Source organism: Rhinoraja longicauda, chromosome 18 (genome assembly GCF_053455715.1).
Source record: "Rhinoraja longicauda isolate Sanriku21f chromosome 18, sRhiLon1.1, whole genome shotgun sequence".
Lineage (NCBI taxonomy): Eukaryota > Metazoa > Chordata > Chondrichthyes > Rajiformes > Arhynchobatidae > Rhinoraja > Rhinoraja longicauda.
The window spans coordinates 42,274,209-42,292,087 of record NC_135970.1 but is presented as its reverse complement, the minus strand read 5'-3'; the positions used below and the strand labels follow the sequence as shown (position 1 = coordinate 42,292,087).

Sequence of the window (17,879 nt, the reverse complement as noted above, 5' to 3'; positions counted from 1 at the left end):
AGCTGTTTGGGAGCTGATACACAGCGGCCAACCAGTGAAAATAACTCATGCACTGCCAACTCCCACTCTTCACAGTTTAGCTTTGTTTCGGTCAGAGATACAGCGTGGAAACAGGCCCTTCGGCCCACCGAGCCCGTGCCGACCAGCGATCACCCATGCACTAGTTTTATCCGACACACAAGGGACAATTTACAGAAGCCAATGAACCTACAAAGCTGCAAAGTGGGAGGAAATCAAGAGCACCCGGAGAAAACCCACAGGTCTCAGGTAGAACGTACAAACTCCATGCAGACAGCACCCACAGACAGGATCTCTGGCCCTGTAAGGCCCTGCTGTGCCATCATGCCGCCTTAACTGTGGAAGCAAGTCATCCTCACCCCAAAGGAACTGCCCAGGAAATATATCAGTGAGCCACAGTGAGGAGGAGGTTAACTAAGAGCGGACGGAACACATACCTGACCAAATTTCATGGGCTGCTGCTGCTGGAATGCTGATACAGACTTGTGCTGGCGAGTGCTGGCAGCTGAGGGATGGTTCATTCTTCCTGGGGCTGACGAGCCCTGTGCTGCTGACTGCCTCACTGTGTCTGCAAGGGAAACGTACAACATAGAACAGCACAGCAACAGGCCCTTCTGCCCACAATCTCTGCCATCTCCTGTGCTCGCACCTCATCCATATCTCGCCATTCAGGGTAAATGTCCGGTTGGGAAACAGGCCCTTCAGCCCAGCGAGTCCTTGCTGACCAGCGACCATCTTGTACACCAGCACCATCCAAGTACAGGAGGATTTACAACTTTTTTACTGAAGCCAATTAACATATAAACGATACGATACGATAAAACTTTATTCATCCCCAGAGGGATATTGGTCTTCCGACAGTCACAACACACAAGGTGCACAAAAACTTGACATTTAAAACGTGCCAAACAAACGGGAAAGGACTGTTGGCTGGCTGCCTGTGCACAGCATCTTCTCCGGTACGGACAAACAAACAAACACACACAGAATTATCCCCTGGCAGAGGATTCCAAAGCTGAACCCCCCACACCGGCCCCCCCTTTGTTCTCCCACCGTCCCTCACGCCCGTCCCCCCACGCCGTGTCCTCATGGTCTTACCCTCTGCCCGCCCCTCACGTTCCCCCCTCCCCCCCAGAGACTCCCATCGCCACTGCCACTGAGGCTCCTTCGGCCCAGGCAGGCCTGGCCGCTCGGCTTCTCCGCAGTCCCCTGGGAGACCTGCGGAGGGAGTCGGGCCGACCGGGGCGCGTTCTGGTCATCGGTCGCTGGCACCACAGTTGTTCGGCGGGTGGATCAGGCCCACGTGGGTCCACGGGACACTCCCACCATCCGTGCGGCCCCCCGGACACTCCCACTGCACGCGGCCCCCCGGCACCATCCCACTGCGCGCGGGTCCCTACGACACTCCCACCATCCGCGCGGCCCCCCCGGACACTCCCACTGCACGCGGCCCCCCGGCACCATCCCACTGCGCGCGGGTCCCTACGACACTCCCACCACTCGCGGCTCCCCACGACACTCCCGCCACCCGCACTGGTCCACGGGACACTCTGTGGTTATCTAAAGCCTCTGGAATGCCACGACCATACCTGCTTCCACCACCACCCTGGCAGACTGTTGCAGTCAGCCGTCATTCTCTGTGCAAAACAACGGCCTCACACGTCTCCTTTAAACGTAGTCGCTCTGACAAATCTACAACCTTTAGAATTTGACATTTCCACCTTCGGAAAAATGTTCCGTCTGTTTACCCAATCTATTCCTCATCATTTTATAAACTTCTACCAGGTCGCCCCTCAACCTCAGATGTTCCGGAGAAAACAATCCAAGTTTGGCCCAACCTCACTGTCTGGCTACGACCCTCTAATGCAGGTATTATTCTTATAAACCTCCTCTGAACCCTGTCCAACGTCCCTACATGCTTCCTGTAATAGAGCGGCCAGAACTGCAGGTAAATCAGGTAAACAGACAGAGTCCTGAAGGGTAACGCTTTTACACAGAGGGTGGTGGGTGTATGGAACAAGCTGCAGGGAGAGGAGATTGAGGTAGGGATTATCGCAACGGTTAAGAAACATTTAGACAGGTAGTGTAGGAAGGAACTGCAGGTGCTGGTGTACAAAAAAAGGACACAAAGTGCTGGAGTAACACAGCGGGTCAGGCAGCATCTGTGGAGAGCATGGATAGGTGACGTTTCACAGAGTGCTGGAGTAACTCAGCGGGTCAGGCAGCATCTGTGGAGAACATGGATAGGTGACGTTTTGAGTAGGGACCTTTCTTCAGACCAGAAACGTCAGTGTCCAATTCACTGGATGTATTCACGAGAGTTGACCCTCTCCTCTCCTATTCGCTAACAGAATCAAGGGGTATGGGGAGAGGGCAGGAACGGGGAACTGATTGTGGACGATCAGCCATGATCATATTGCATGGTGGTGCTGGTTCGAAGGGCTAAATGGCCTCCTGCACCTTTGTGTCTGTTTCTATGCTGCCTGAGCCGCTGAGATCCGGCACCCTGTTGTGTCCTGTCCTCTCCCCTCGTGGCCCCGGTGTGAGGCTGCCACCATGTTGTGTCCTATCCCCTCGCGGCCCGTGTGAGGCTGCCACCGTTGTGTCGTGTCGCGGCCCCAGTGTGAGGCTGCCACCATGTTGTGTCGTGTCGCGGCCCCAGTGTGAGGCTGCCACCATGTTGTGTCGTGTCGCGGCCCCAGTGTGAGGCTGCCACCATGTTGTGTCCATGCCTCCCCTCGTGGCCCTGGTGTGTGAGGCTGCCACCATGTTGTGTCCTCTCACCTCGCGGCCCGTGTGAGGCTGCCACCATGTTGTGTCCTGTCCTCTCCCCTCGTGGCCCCCGTGTGAGGCTGCCACCATGTTGTGTCCATGCCTCCCCTCGTGGCCCTGGTTTGTGAGGCTGCCACCCACCTGTGTTGGAAACCTGCTCGCTGAGATCGGTGACGGAGATGGAGTTGGCGTTCTGCACCCTCATGGGCGGCACCACCATGGTGCGCACGGTGGCCTTGCTGTCCGCCGGCTTGCTGCCCAGGCCGCTGGTGTTGTGGTTGGCAGCGTCCTGCCGTAGCCGCTCCTCCAGGCAGGGGCTCTCCGCGTGGCCGGACGAGTCGGTAGCCGGCGAGCTGTCCGCGACCTCACAGCCACTCTCCTGCTCATCCTCCGACATGCTGCAAGGCCAACGAGGAGAAAGCACCAGTCAGGCACGTGACCGACCGCGACCGTGACCGCGACACAGCGAGGAGAAAGCACCCGTCAGGCACGTGACCGACCGCGACACAGCGAGGAGACACCACCCATCAGTCACGTGACCGACCGCGACCGCGACACAGCGAGGAGAAAGCACCAGTCAGGCACGTGACCGACTGTGACACAGCGAGGAGACACCACCAGTCAGGCACGTGACCGACTGTGACACAGCAAGGAGACACCACCCGTCAGGCACGTGACCGACCGCGACCGTGACCACGACACAGCGAGGAGACACCACCCGTCGGGCACGTGACCGACCGCGACCGTGACCACGACACAGCGAGGAGAAACCACCCGTCAGGCACGTGACCGACCGCGACACAGCGAGGAGAAAGCACCAGTCAGGCACGTGACCGACCGCGACACAGCAAGGAGACACCACCAGTCAGGCACGTGACCGACCGCGACCGTGACCACGACACAGCGAGGAGAAAGCACCAGTCAGGCACGTGACCGACCGCGACACAGCAAGGAGACACCACCAGTCAGGCACGTGACCGACCGCGACCGTGACCACGACACAGCGAGGAGACACCACCCGTCAGGCACGTGACCGACTGCGACACAGCGAGGAGAAAGCACCAGTCAGGCACGTGACCGACCGCGACACAGCGAGGAGACACCACCAGTCAGGCACGTGACCGACCGCGACCGTGACCACGACACAGCGAGGAGACACCACCCGTCAGGCACGTGACCGACCGCGACCGTGACACAGCGAGGAGACACCACCCGTCAGGCACGTGACCGACTGCGACCGTGACCACGACACAGCGAGGAGACACCACCCGTCAGGCACGTGACCGACCGTGACCACGACACAGCGAGGAGACACCACCCGTCAGGCACGTGACCGACCGCGACCGTGACACAGCGAGGAGAAAGCACCAGTCAGGCACGTGACCGACCGCGACCGACCGTGACCACGACACAGCGAGGAGACACCACCCGTCAGGCACGTGACCGACTGCGACCGTGACACAGCGAGGAGACACCACCCGTCAGGCACGTGACCGACTGCGACACAGCGAGAAGAAAGCACCCGTCAGGCACGTGACCGACCGCGACCGTGACCACGACACAGCGAGGAGACACCACCCATCAGGCACGTGACCGACCGCGACACAGCGAGGAGACACCACCCGTCAGGCACGTGACCGACCGCGACCGTGACCACGACACAGCGAGGAGACACCACCCGTCAGGCACGTGACCGACCGCGACCGTGACCACGACACAGCGAGGAGACACCACCAGTCAGGCACGTGACCGACTGCGACACAGTGAGGAGAAAGCACCCGTCAGGCACGTGACCGACCGCGACCGTGACACAGCGAGGAGAAAGCACCCGTCAGGCACGTGACCGACCGCGATCGCGACACAGCGAGGAGAAAGCACCCATCAGGCACGTGACAAACCGCGACCGGCGCTCAGGCACACAGCGAGACCCCAGCCTGACGTACAACCCCACCTGGATAGTGGAGACCCACTGCTTTGACGTCTCGCTCGTTTCTACACATGGATGCAATGGCGGCCTTATTCAGCTCCCACAAAGAGCGGATTAGCAGCGCACAAGTAGGGCTGGCATCTCACAGCGCCACAGATCCAGGTTCCATCCTGATTTCTGGGGCTGTTTAATCTAATCTAGTTTGGAGAAATAGCATGGAAACAGACTTTTTGGCTGACCAAGTCCATGCCAACCAGCGATCCCTGTACACTAACACAATTTACAATCTTTAAAGGGGTGGATATGAGAGTGAGATAACTCAGAACTTGTGTGAACGGGCGATCAATGGTCGGCGTGGACTCGGTGGGCCGAAGGGCCTGTTTCCATGCTGTATCTCTAAACTAAACAACAGGCGCACTCACAGGGAGAACGTACAAACTCCGTACAGACAGCACCCGTAGTCAGTATCGAACCCAGGGCTCAGGCGCTGTGAGGCAGCAACTCTACCGCTGTGCCACTGCCCTTGATAAATGATGAATGTGGTGTCCACTGTGAAGGGCACAAATAGGAAGCATGGTGGTGAGGGATGTGCCAAGCATGCACCAGAGGAGATTCGAGAGCTTCTCCTCAACCAAGCTGTGGTCGGTCAGCGGCTGTGAGTCAGCTCACTCTCCCGCCCCTGTGCAACGTGGATGGGATCCATACCTGTTTGGCCTCTTGCAGGGAGACGGGCTGGAATGCGCAGAATTGGATGAGCTGGTGCTCAGGGTGCTGTCGGGACTACTTAACGAACACACCCGGTCGATGTTCAGCGTGCTCTGGCAAGCTTCGCAGTCCAGGCTGCCTTTACAACTGAAGGCCCACGTCCGAAGGGAAATAAAAGAACAGCATTACACCTCAGATAAAACAAGCCAGTTTGCCACAAAGCAGCTGCTCTGACATTCAGGTGTCAAGAGTGTTTTACTGGAGAGAAGGAATGGGTGACGTTTCGGGTCGAGACCCTTCTTCAGACTCGACGTTTCAGGTCTCGACCCGAAACGTCACCCATTCCTTCTCTCCAGAGATGCTGCCTGTCCCGCTGAGTTACTCCAGCGTTTTGTGTCTATCTTCAGTTTAAACCAGCATCTGCAGCTCGTTCCTACAGCAGCAGCAGCACAACAGGTTTGTAAACACAGTACTTAACAGATAATATCATAAATATTTTTAAAAAGCTCAATCATTTTTTAAGAAAACAATGTAATGCAAAAAACACAAGAAGCCCAGAGTCCCGAGAGCCACCCAGGGCGATCACTGCTCAGAGTTTAGTTGGAATTTGTCGTGTTCAATAGTCTGGTGGTTGTTGGCAAGAAGCTGTTCTTGAACCTGGACGTTATAGTTTGCCCCACCGATGGACAAAAACCACCCCTTCCCTTCCAAAAGGACATAAAGTGCCGGAGGAACTCAGTGGGTAAAGCAGCATCTGTGAAGGGAACGGGCAGATGATGTTTTGGGTCGGGACCCTTCTTCATGTTGAAACATTGCCTGTCTATTCCCCCCACAGATGCTGCCCGACCCACTGGGTTCCTCCCGGACTTTGTTTTGGTTCAAGATTCCAACATCTGCCTTTTCTTGTGTTTCTGAGAGAGTCCTTGTGGTGCCGGCTGTCAACTGGGATACAGGGTCATCCCGTCAAAGACTAGAGGACACAGCTTTAAAGTGAGAGGAGCAAAGTTTAAAGGAGACGAGACGGGTGTGGACCCGCTGGGTCCAAACGTCTCCTGCATTGTCCACTCCACAAGCGCAAAGCAAGATCCCAGGGAGATCCGAGGCTGTGGCAGCCGGGTAGTCTCCCCCGGGGCCGGGGGCGGGCAAGGGGGGAGAGGAAAGGGGAGAGGGAGCCACTCACCCCGGCCCCGGGCGGCCATCGCGGCGGCCAGCAGCAGGAGAGTGGCCGCATGCGCTCCCGGCGGCCATCTTGTTTGAGCTTCTCTCTGCCGCCGCGCTGCACCATGGGAGGAAGGTGAGGCGGGGCACACCAGGATGGGCACCGGTCCTCCCAGCGCTACAGCGCGGGGGGGGGGGGGGGGGGGAGGGGCCGATTTATTAAAGTTTATAAAGTTAATTACTTATAAAAATAACAACACTTTCTACTGCACACTGCAGGCGAATGGTGAGTAAGGTGGTCCTAAAATTGTTGCTGTATTTCGGGAACAAAATACATCTATACATACAAGATATAGATGTGTGGGGAAAGTGTCTGAAACACACTGCTAGAGGTGATGGTTGAAACAGATATGCCAGTGGCATTTAAAAGCCTTTTCGAGAGGCACATGGATATACAGAGAATGGAGGGATGTGGGCTGGTAGATGTGATGATCGCAGTCATTGTTGGTTTGTGCTGCACTGTTCTATGCTCCATCTGTCGTCTGATCCCTGTGGTTAAGATGGCGTTAGAGCTGAATCATTTGACGGGCTGGGCTGCAGTCCGCCAGCTTTGCTGTGGAGATGCGTCAGAAGTTGCTTATTGCTTATCGATGACCTATTCTGTTTTTTATTTTTTAAGAGTCGGCATACTCTGCAACTAAATCAGCGACTCCTTTTGACGCACAAGGAGCAGCAGAAACGAAGACCCCTCCCACACAGAAGGCCGTGTGGATGCTTAGTGCCTCAGCACTTCAAAGACTGAGGCCGCAAGTATGTTTCAGTCAGAAGAATCGTGGGAGATAGAACAAAGAGAAGCAAATGGAAGCAAGGCACAGGCTGGCTCAAGGAGTTGAGAACGTAGAAAATTATAGCACAGAAACAGGCCCTTCGGCCCACAACATTTGTGCCGAACATGATCCCACGTGAAACTGATCTCATTTGCCCGTACATGATCCATATCCCTCTGTTCCTTACACTTCCATATGCCCATCTAAAAGCTCCTTAAACACTGCCATCGTAACTGCCTCCACCACCCTTTGCCAGCGTGTTCCAGGCCCCCACCACTCTGTGTAAGAAACGCCCCACACATCTCCACTAAACCTCACCCTATAGCTAGGCCTGCTAGTGTTTGCCCAGGGTGGGAACCTGGGATAGGGTGGACACGTTCTGACTGTCTACCCTATCTATGCCTCTCATCATTTTAAATATCGTCTGCCTGCATGTGATCCATATCCCCCCATTCCTCGCACATCCACGTGCCTATCTAAAAGCCTCTTACATGCTAAGTTGGAAAAGCGACAGAGAAGATTTCCGAGGATGTTGCCAGGACTTGAAGGCCTGAGCTATAGGGAGAGGTTGAGCAGGCTGGGACTCTATTCCTTGGAGCGCAGGAGGATGAGGAAGAGTTCGGGTAAACGCACAGTCTCTTGCTCAGAGTAGGGAATCGAGAACCAGAGAACACAGATTGGAGGTGAAGGGGGGAAAGATTTAATAGGAATCTGAGGGGTAGCTTTTTCACACAGAGGGTGGTGGGTGCATGGAACGAGCTGCCAGTGGAGGTAGTTGAGGCTGGGACTATCACAACGTTTAAGAAACAATTAGACGGGTTCATGGATAGGACAGGTTTGGTGGGATGTGGGCCAAACGTGGGCTGGTGGGACTAGTGTAGATGGGGCATGTTGGTCGATGTGGGCGTTGTTTCCACGCTGTGTGACTGTATGCCACTATGGTACCTGCCTCCACCACCACCCTGGGCAGCCCATTCCCGAATGACTTCCATAAGCTCCAACGTTATCACAGACAGACACGGTGAAAGGGACTCACTCTCCGGGCGAGTGGCTCTGCGACTCATCGTCGTCTGTGTCGCTGCTGATGGTGATGACGCTGACGGCCGGGCTGGGAGAGTCGGCGATGATGATGGTTGGCCGCTGCTGGTTGAGGATCAAGTTGCCATCCAGGTCCTGCCCCACACTCGCCGGGCAGCAGAAGCGCCTGTCACCCTTTGCGTTCTGATTGTCCTGGGCCACGGGGCAGCCCCCTGTGCTGCTGCTCTTTGGGCTCTGGGTGGTCTTTGGGGAGGCGGGTATCATATCCTGCTGGCTGCTCTGTGACAATGTATTGCTCCTGTTGGGAAACAAACAGTGAGCGTGGGCACGCACAGGCTTAAGGACACTAGATGTCTTCCTTGGTCAATGTCAGTAAAACAGATATCCATGTCAATAGCAGAGCCCTAATTCTGCTCCTGGACGTTACCCTCCCCCCCACTGACCTCTTTTGACAGTGCCTGTTCCTCTTCTTGTTGCTGGCACAGGGCCGGGTCCAGACCACCTGAGCTATCCCTACGTTGATGGGCTGTGTGCCCGACAGGGCCATTTGATTAGTCAGGAGATGTTGCGGTATCGTGGAACTGTAACGGCCCGGCCCACGTATCGTCCTGCACGTGGGGGGGGGGGGGGGGGAAGAAAAGGAGACGAACGTCAACTGGAGGAATAAAAGCACAGCGTACCAGCACACCCATTCAACCTTGCTCTATAACCAGCATTCTCCCTGGACTTCAATCTGAAGGAACATACAACGTTGAACACAGAATGATCCAGCACAGCAACAGGCCAACACTCATTTATCAAGAATTATGCCACTACTTTCACTGTTGAACAAGTAGGGTCTCGACCCAAAAGGTCACCCATTCCTTCTCTCCAGAGATGCTGCCTGACCCGCTGAGTTACTCCAGCTTTTTGTGTCTACCTTTTTTCCAAACACAATGATTAGTACGGGTGTCAGGGGTTATGGGGAGAATGGGGTTGAGTGAGGAAGACAGATCAGCCATGATTGAAATGTAGAGGACTTGATGGGCCGAATGGCCTAATTCTGCTCCTATCACTCATGAACAATGCAGTTCATGATGGAATATATGAAGTACTGCAGGAAGTTGGCTTAGTTATCATGCTCTCAATCTATTTTATCTTTCATAAAGCACTTTAGAAATAAATTAAAAAATATATCAACTAACATCCCCTTATTGGGTTATGGCAGACAGTCGGCAATGGCAGATGCCATTCCCCTGCATGGTCCGTTATAACGAGGGTTACCTGCAGTTTAATTTGATATTAAGTGCAGCACAGACATCTTGTCCAAAGGGCCTGTTTCTGTGCTCGTCTGTTGTGTGTTTTCTATCAGATTCCCTGTGTGTACGTGGGCCACGGCTTCTTTACAGACAGTACAGCGTACCAGCACCTCAGTTAGACCTCATGATTCTTGTTCCGGCCACATTAGTATGTTTATTAGTGGTGCATGCCAGCATCTTCTTGTGTACATAAATAGCGCTGCACTTGTGCAAGGATCTACAACAGAGGGCCACTGTACAGAGTCTCTTGCCCAGAGTTGGGGCATCAAGAACCAGCAGACATAGGTTTAAGGTGAGGGAGGAAAGATTTCATAGGAAGCTGAGAGGTGACTTCTTCACACAAAGGGTGGTGGGTGTATGGGTCGAGCTGCCGGAGGAGGTAGTTAAGGAAATTTAAGAAACTTAAGTTTAAGGTAGTTTAAGAAACATTTAGACAGGTGCATGGATACGATAGGATTAGAGGGATATGGGCCAAACGCAGGCTGTGGGACTAGTGTAGCTGGGACATGTTGGCCAGGGTGGGCAAGTTGGGCCAGAGGGCCTGTTTCCACACTGTAAGACTCGATGATTCTATGAAGGAATCTTTGGGGAGTTTATGGGAAAGTCGGGAGAATAAATGAGGAGGAACTCAAGTGGGGCAGACAGCATCTGTGGAAGGAACAACCCTGGGCCACACCATCTGTGGAGGGAACAACCGTGGGCTACAGCATCTGTGGAAGGAATGGACGGACAACATTTCTGTTCATTCTGAAAAGTGTCTATTCTTCTTCTCCAACCCGACCCCAACCCGACCCCAACCCGAAACACTACCTGTACATTCCCTCCACAGATTGTGTCTGACCCATCAAGTTCCTCAAGCACTTTGTACTTTGCAGCCTCTTGTGTCTCTTGGGGAGAAGAAATGATAGGGATAGAGTAAAAAGGAGGAGTTGGTATTGGTTTATTACTGTCATGTGTAAATTATTCTGGGGCTGGGGGGGTGAGGAACTGGGAAAGCTGATGGAAATGTGAGAGAGAACAGGTTTGGAGAAGTGAGAGGGGGTGGGAATTCTTTGACTGCAGGCGTAGACTAAATGAGTTGAAGACCTCTGACTTCATACAAAATATGAATACACTTGGTGAGCCCTGGGTGCCACCCATCAACTGGTGACCCGGGGTGCCACACACCGTGGTGATCTTTGGGTGCCACACACCGTGGTGATCTTTGGGTGCCACACACCGTGGTGATCTTTGGGTGCCGCACACCGTGGTGATCTTTGGGTGCCACACACTAACTAATGATATTTCAGTGCCACACAGTAACTGGTGATCCTTGGTGCCACACACCACGGGGCAACCCCGACGTGGCACGCAGCTCCTCGCCAGTAGCGTACGTACCCCCAGTCGCCCATTCTCTGTGAGCCAACCACAGAGTCAGTCTGCAACGAGGTGTTGGAGGCTGCCACTGCCGTGACCTGATGCCAGGTGGGAACCAGGATCTGTTGGCTTCTGCTGGACCAAGCCTGCAACGACAACAAAGAGGAAAGCTCAAGACCACCACAGCAGCAGAACCCTGCCCTGATCCACCCATGGCGAGGCCCCTACACGCCCAACCAAGCCGGGAGAGGTAACTGGTGAACGAAACCCGGGGACAGGGAAAAGCACGGCTGAGATTTGAGGAGGGAATTGCAGAGGATAGAAGGCCTGATGGATGTGCCAGGGAGTGGAAGATCACAGATAGGCAGGTGGATCTGTACGGAAAGGAGGGATTGGCATCATGAGCATGCAGAGATCAGTTTGTCGGCCTTGTGTTCCTCGTGGACATTGTGGGCAAACGGCCTGCTCCTGCGTTTTACTGCTCCATGTTCTATGAATTGTGGAGGGCTGGAGCTCTGGAGCAGGTTACAGAGACATCGTAACCTGAGGCGGTGATGACCCCAGCACCCGGGCCATGCCCTCTTCCCACCACTGGCCTCGGGCAGCAGAGATACTCCTGAAGTCCCACACCAACAGCTTCAGGAAAAGATAGTATCTAACAACCATCATGTTCTAAAATCAACCTTGATGGAGAAGGGTCTCGACCCGAAACGTCACCCATTCCTTCTCTCCACAGATGCTGCCTAACCCGCTGAGTTACTCCAGCACTCTGTGAAACGTCACCCATTCCTTCTCTCCACAGATGCTGCCTGACCCACTGAGTTACTCCAGCATTGTGTGTCTCTCTGCCACCTGTGCCACTTGGATCTGCTGTCAGATCCTGTGGCTGGTGTGAGGGTGTAATCCACCTTCCCTGGACTGTGGCCCCTGTGTCGTGAAGTACAAACCTGTGTCAACACTGCTGGCCGCAGCTGCAGGGGCTGTACGGTGGGTGCCTGTGTCACCAGGGGCATTGCGCTCTCCATCCGGATGGAAAATCCTGCGCGTTTACCTGGGTTGGTTGCGATACCTGCTGGTGGGAGGGGCAAGTGAGTGAGACTGTTCATGTCCAAATTCCACCCCCCCCCCCCTTAGCTGTACCCACCTATCACTTAGGAAACAAAAATGCAGATGCTGGTTTAAATCAAAGGTGGACACAAAAAGTGCTGGAGTAACTCAGCGGATCAGGCAGCATCTCTGGAGAGAAGGAATGGGTAACATTTCAGTCTGAAACGTTCGACCCGAAACGTCACCCATTCCTTCTCTCCACAGATGCTGCCTGACCCGCTAAGTTACTCCAGCACTCTGTGAAACGTCACCTATCCATGTTCTCCACAGATGCTGCCTGACCCGCTGAGTTACTCCAGCACTCTGTGAAACGTCACCTATCCATGTTCTCCACAGATGCTGCCTGACCCGCTGAGTTACTCCAGCACTTTTTGTGTCTCCCATCTCCTGCTTGCCAGGCTTTGACCATCCACCCCCCTTTACTTATGCCCCCCCCTCCCTACTACAACCAGTGTGAAGAAGGGTCCCAACCTGAAACATCATCCATCCATTCGCTGCTGCCTGACTCGCTCAGTTACTCCAACACTTTGTGTTTTGCATCTAAAGATCCAATAACCTAATATTTTTATTAAAGGTGAACCTGTTGCCTTTGTTTGTAGTGTAGAGATACAGCGCAGAAACAGGTTCCTCGGCCCACCAACTCCGGGCCGACCAGTGATTCCCATAACACATCACCATCTTGCACACACCAGGGACAATTTACAACCGATGCCAATTAACCTACAAACCTGCACGTCTTTGGAGTGTGGGAGGAAACCGGGGCACCTGGAGAAAACCCACGCAGTCACAGGGACAACGTTCAAACTCCGTAGGGACAGCACCCATAGACAGGATGGAACCCGGGTCAATGGCGCTCTAAGGCAGCAACTCTAGCGCTGCGCCACCGTGAAGCCTACACTGCACCTTTCAGTGTAGAGCCTCTTCATCTCATCAGAGTCTAGGCAGATGTGTCAACACAAGAGATCCTGAAATACAACACTGCGATGAACCCAAGCGAATGCCAGTGTCCCTCCACACCCTCTGCTCTTTGCTGCCTTCAAGCATCCTCAACCTCAGTCTACAAAGCCACCATCAATCCCCTGCCCTCTCTTTGAAAATGTCACCTCACTTTCCCTACTTTTCTTCCCTTCAGCTACGTGACAATTTCCTTTCCAAGGGCTTGCCTAATGTGTTGTTTGAAGTTATCAGTGATTCTTCAGGCAGTGCATGGAACAACGTAAATCACTGCATAACAAAACAAGCGTCTCTCTCTCTCTCTGCCTCTTTGGCCAATTATCTTCAACGTCTGCCCTTTGGTTACAGACCGTCCACTACCAGAAACTCTGTGTTTCATATGATCTGATTCTTTATCATTTTGATCACGTCTCCCAGCAACAGTCGTCACTCACGGAAACACCATCTCAGCGCCCTGCCAAAGCTGGGGCACCTCACAGCTAAGACCCTCAGCTTGGTCTTCCCTGCACCTCCTCCAAGGCCTCCATTACTTTCTGAAGTTTGATTCTCACAGTTGATCTGAACGGAGGACTTGCTGTTGGGTACTATTCCCTAAACTTCTCTAAAACCCTGACTGCTCCACTCCTGCTGCTGCTCCTGCCACCCCTAGTCCCACCTGCCCGCGTTTGGCCCATGTCCCTCTAAACCTGTCGTCCATGTACCTGCCGAAATGTTTCTTAAAAGTTCCAAAAGTCCCTGCCTCAGCTACGTCCTCCGGCAGCTCGTTCCATTCGCCCACCAGCCTTTGTGTGAAAATGTTAGCCCTCAGGTTCCTATTAAATCTTTCCCCCCCCACCTTATACCCACATCCTCTGGTCCTTGATTCCCCTACTCTGGGCAAGAGACTCTGTGCGTCGACCTAATCTATTCCTCTCATGATTTTGTACACCTCTGTAAGATCACCCCTCATCCTCCTTGCTACAAGGAATAGAGTCCCAGCCTACATAACATGCTCGTACATCTCTGTACCCGGGTGTACGAGGAATAGCACAACAGTTCAGCAGGCATTGAGTGCTCTGCGCTGGCTGGCAGATGCGTGTCCTACCTTGGATTGTGGGTGGGCACAGGATGAGGGTCTGGTGGAAAGATTCGTTGCACCCAAACTGTGCAGCCCCTGGCTGCAGTGGTATCCCGTGGTGCATCAGGGAAGCTCCAGATGGTGGTAAATGCTGGATGGAGAGAGGACAACCATCAGTCACGCAATTCTGCCCACCTTTTAGTTTAGTTTAGTTTAGAGATACAGTGCGGAAACAGGCCCTTCGGCCCACCGAGTCTGCGCCGACCAGCGATCCCCGCACACTAACACTATTCTACACACACCAAGGACAATTCACATTTATACCAAGCCAATTAACTTACAAACCAAGCACGTCTTTGGAGTGTGGGAGGAAACCGAAGATCTCGGAGAAAACCCACGCAGGTCACAGGGAGAACGTACAAACTCCGTGGAGACAACACCCGTGGTCAAGATGTAACCCAGGTCTCTAGCGCTGTAAGGCAGCAACTCTACCGCTGCACCACCATGCCCCCCCGATCACCTGTACCACAATCCCGCCATCTCACAGCAGTGGACACAGCTGGGGAGTAGTGTCCCAGCTCAGATTGCTGTCACGGTGTCACTGCTGACAGCAGGGAGATCCTGTTACATCATGAGTTACCAGGCTTACGGAGCTGCAACCCTCACCAACCATGACTTGGTCGCTAGGCACAAAACCGCAGGCTCAACTTGCTGTCCAGAAACCTGAACAGGTAAGATACAAATAGCAGGAGTAACTCAGCGGGTCAGGCAGCATCTCCGGAGAACATGGATAGGTGACGTTTCACAGAGTGCTGGAGTAACTCAGCGGGTCAGGCAGCATCTCCAGAGAACATGGATAGGTGACGTTTCACAGAGTGCTGGAGTAACTCAGCGGGTCAGGTAGCATCACTGGAGAAAAGGAATAGGTGACGTTTGTGTCAGGACCCTTCTTTAGTCTGACCAGAGATTCTGCCTGACCCGCTGAGTTACTCCAGCACTTTGTGTTGATCTTTGGTGTAAGCCAGCATCTGCAGTTGCTTCCAACACAAGTTGAACAGGTAACCAAGGCCGACACGCCCAGCCAAGTAACGAGGAAGTACCACAGCATCGGAGGAGGTGCTGAGGACAAGCAGAGACATGCTGGAGCCACTGATCTGTATGACAGTTACCTACTGTCCTGAGGCCACTATTAACCTGCCAGAAACATTAAGCTGCAGATGTAGGAATCTCAAACAAAACACAAAGAGTTGGCAGAACTCCGCAGGTCAGGCAGCATCTATGGAGGGCAGTGGACAGACCACACTTCAGGACTGAAGAAGGATCTTGGTCCATTGTTTCCACAGATGTTGCCTGATCTGCTGAGTTCTTTCAGCACTTTATGTTTTGATCAATAAACATTATTTGGTCACATCATGGGAGGGTATTGTGTGAATTTGGCAGTAACGATTCCTGCACAAAAGCAATGACAGCACATCAATCAAAACACACTTCACGGGCTGCCCACTGCTCTGACACTTCACGGGCTCCCCACTGCTCTGACACTTCACGGGCTCCCCACTGCTCTGACACTTCACGGGCTCCCCACTGCTCTGACACTTCACGGGCTCCCCACTGCTCTGACACTTCACGGGCTCCCCACTGCTCTGACACTTCATGGGCTCCCCACTGCTCTGACACTTCACATCGCTCTTAAATCGCTGTTGAAAGGCTGGAGCAATTAGGCTTGTATACACTGGAATTTAGAAGGATGAGGGGGGATCTTATTGAAACATATAAGATAATTAGGGGATTGGACACATTAGAGGCAGGAAACATGTTCCCAATGTTGGGGGAGTCCAGAACAAGGGTCCACAGTTTAAGAATAAGGGGTAGGCCATTTAGAACGGAGATGAGGAAGAACTTTTTCAGTCAGAGAGTGGTGAAGGTGTGGAATTCTCTGCCTCAGAAGGCAGTGGAGGCCAGTTCGTTGGATGCTTTCAAGAGAGAGCTGGATAGAGCTCTTAAGGATAGCGGAGTGAGGGTGTATGGGGAGAAGGCAGGAACGGGGTACTGATTGAGAGTTATCGGCCATGATCGCATTGAATGGCGGTGCTGGCTCGAAGGGCTGAATGGCCTATTCCTGCACCTATTGTCTATTGTCTATTGTCTAAATGCTGAAAACATTCAGCAGGTCAGGCAGCATCTGTGGGGAGAGAAACAAGGTTAATGTTTCAGGTCAAGGGTCTACAATTTGGTTTCCAGCATCTACAATTTTAGATTTTCAACCATTGCCTGATGTCTCTTCCTCAACACCATCAATGTTGTGTAGGAAGGAACTGCAGGTGCTAGTTTACACCAAAGATAGACACAGAGTGCTGGAGTAACCCAGCAGGTCAGGCAGCATCTTTGGATAAAAGGAATAGGTGATGTTTCAGGTCGAGACCCTTAGTCTGAAGAAGGGTCTCGACCCAAAACACCAGCTATTCTTTTTTCTCCGGAGATGCTGCCTGGATATCAAGGTACGTTCCCCTCTGCAATGGCTGGGAACAGGAGTGGGAACAAGTGGACCTTTGTGGGAAGCAATAAGATCATGCAATAAGATTACTGTTCCATGACAAAGGTGGAGCTCACTGATTGCTAATTCGTCCACAGGAGAGCTGAAGTGTTATTGTCCACTCTGAAAGACAGTCATTATGCAGTCAGCTTCACCTTAGTGGAGGAGTAGGGATGAAACCACGGTGAATAGTGGCTGAGTAAGCCACTGTGAATAGTGGCTGAGTAAACCACTGTGAATAGTGGCTGAGTAAACCACTGTGAATAGTGGCTGAGTAACTCATACCTCTTCCCTGCTCACATCGCTCTATCCTTTCAGGGAGCAATCACATTTCAGTATGCATTCAGGAAAAACAATTGTTGAGACCAGGCTTTAAAACGTGCTATGTTCTAGTTATTTTTATCACCGCACATACAAACAAGATAGGACAGAGCATCGGCACAGGTAGAGCTTTGAAATATGTCCTTCTGTGGAAGATACAGTCTCCGAAGAAGGGTCTCGACCGGAAACGTCACCTATTCCTTTTCTCCAGAGATGCTGCCTGACCCGCTGAGTTACTCCAGCATTTTGTGTCTGTCTCCGAATAATCCGCTTGGCCACAAGGTGGCGCAATTGAGTAAAGTATGTAAGTCTATGTGAGAGTCAGTGTGTTCAGAGCACATTTTACAGGACTCAATGCAGTTACTACCCCTTGCAGGAGACGGAAGCTGCTTTTCCCATGAGCTGTACAGTTCACAGGTTCTGTACTGAAGCTGCTTTTCCCATGAGCTGTACAGTTCACAGTTTCTGAGGGAATAACGTAGTGCGGTTAGCTGCAAGAGCAACAGCTTTCATTTATACATGCAGTTTTAATTCAAGGGCGGCAGAGGTGCAGCGGTAAGAGTTGCCTTTATCCGCTCCAAAGCCACACAGTATCAGAGGGCAGGCACCAGCGTGGACAGCAGGTTGGCTGGGTGGGTGGCACAAGACAGAGAGTGGCAGTAAAGGGGGCTTTTCAGGTAGGCTGCCAGTGGCCAGCGGAGTTCCGCAGGGCTCGGCGCTGGGGCCGCTACTCTTCACGTTGTGTATTAATGATTTGGACGAGGGGATTGAAGGTTTTGTGGCCAAGCTTGCGGATGATACGAAGATA

General features: G+C 53.2%; 1 protein-coding gene across 2 annotated transcripts in view; it reads right to left on the bottom strand.

The window, feature by feature from the left end:
* The window catches only part of LOC144602445 (homeodomain-interacting protein kinase 3-like), a 49,512-nt gene that overhangs the window by 4,587 nt on the left and 27,046 nt on the right, over nt 1-17,879 (bottom strand). The window contains exons 6-13 of one of the 2 annotated variants that reach the window (XM_078415591.1): nt 14,245-14,368; nt 12,047-12,171; nt 11,121-11,245; nt 8,889-9,053; nt 8,444-8,743; nt 5,423-5,569; nt 2,932-3,188; nt 456-586 (exon numbers count right to left, since the gene is read on the bottom strand). In XM_078415591.1, the coding sequence (XP_078271717.1) occupies nt 456-586; nt 2,932-3,188; nt 5,423-5,569; nt 8,444-8,743; nt 8,889-9,053; nt 11,121-11,245; nt 12,047-12,171; nt 14,245-14,368 (1,374 nt within the window). The remainder of the gene's footprint in view (nt 1-455; nt 587-2,931; nt 3,189-5,422; nt 5,570-8,443; nt 8,744-8,888; nt 9,054-11,120; nt 11,246-12,046; nt 12,172-14,244; nt 14,369-17,879) is intronic. The other variant, XM_078415592.1, reaches the window with a different exon arrangement.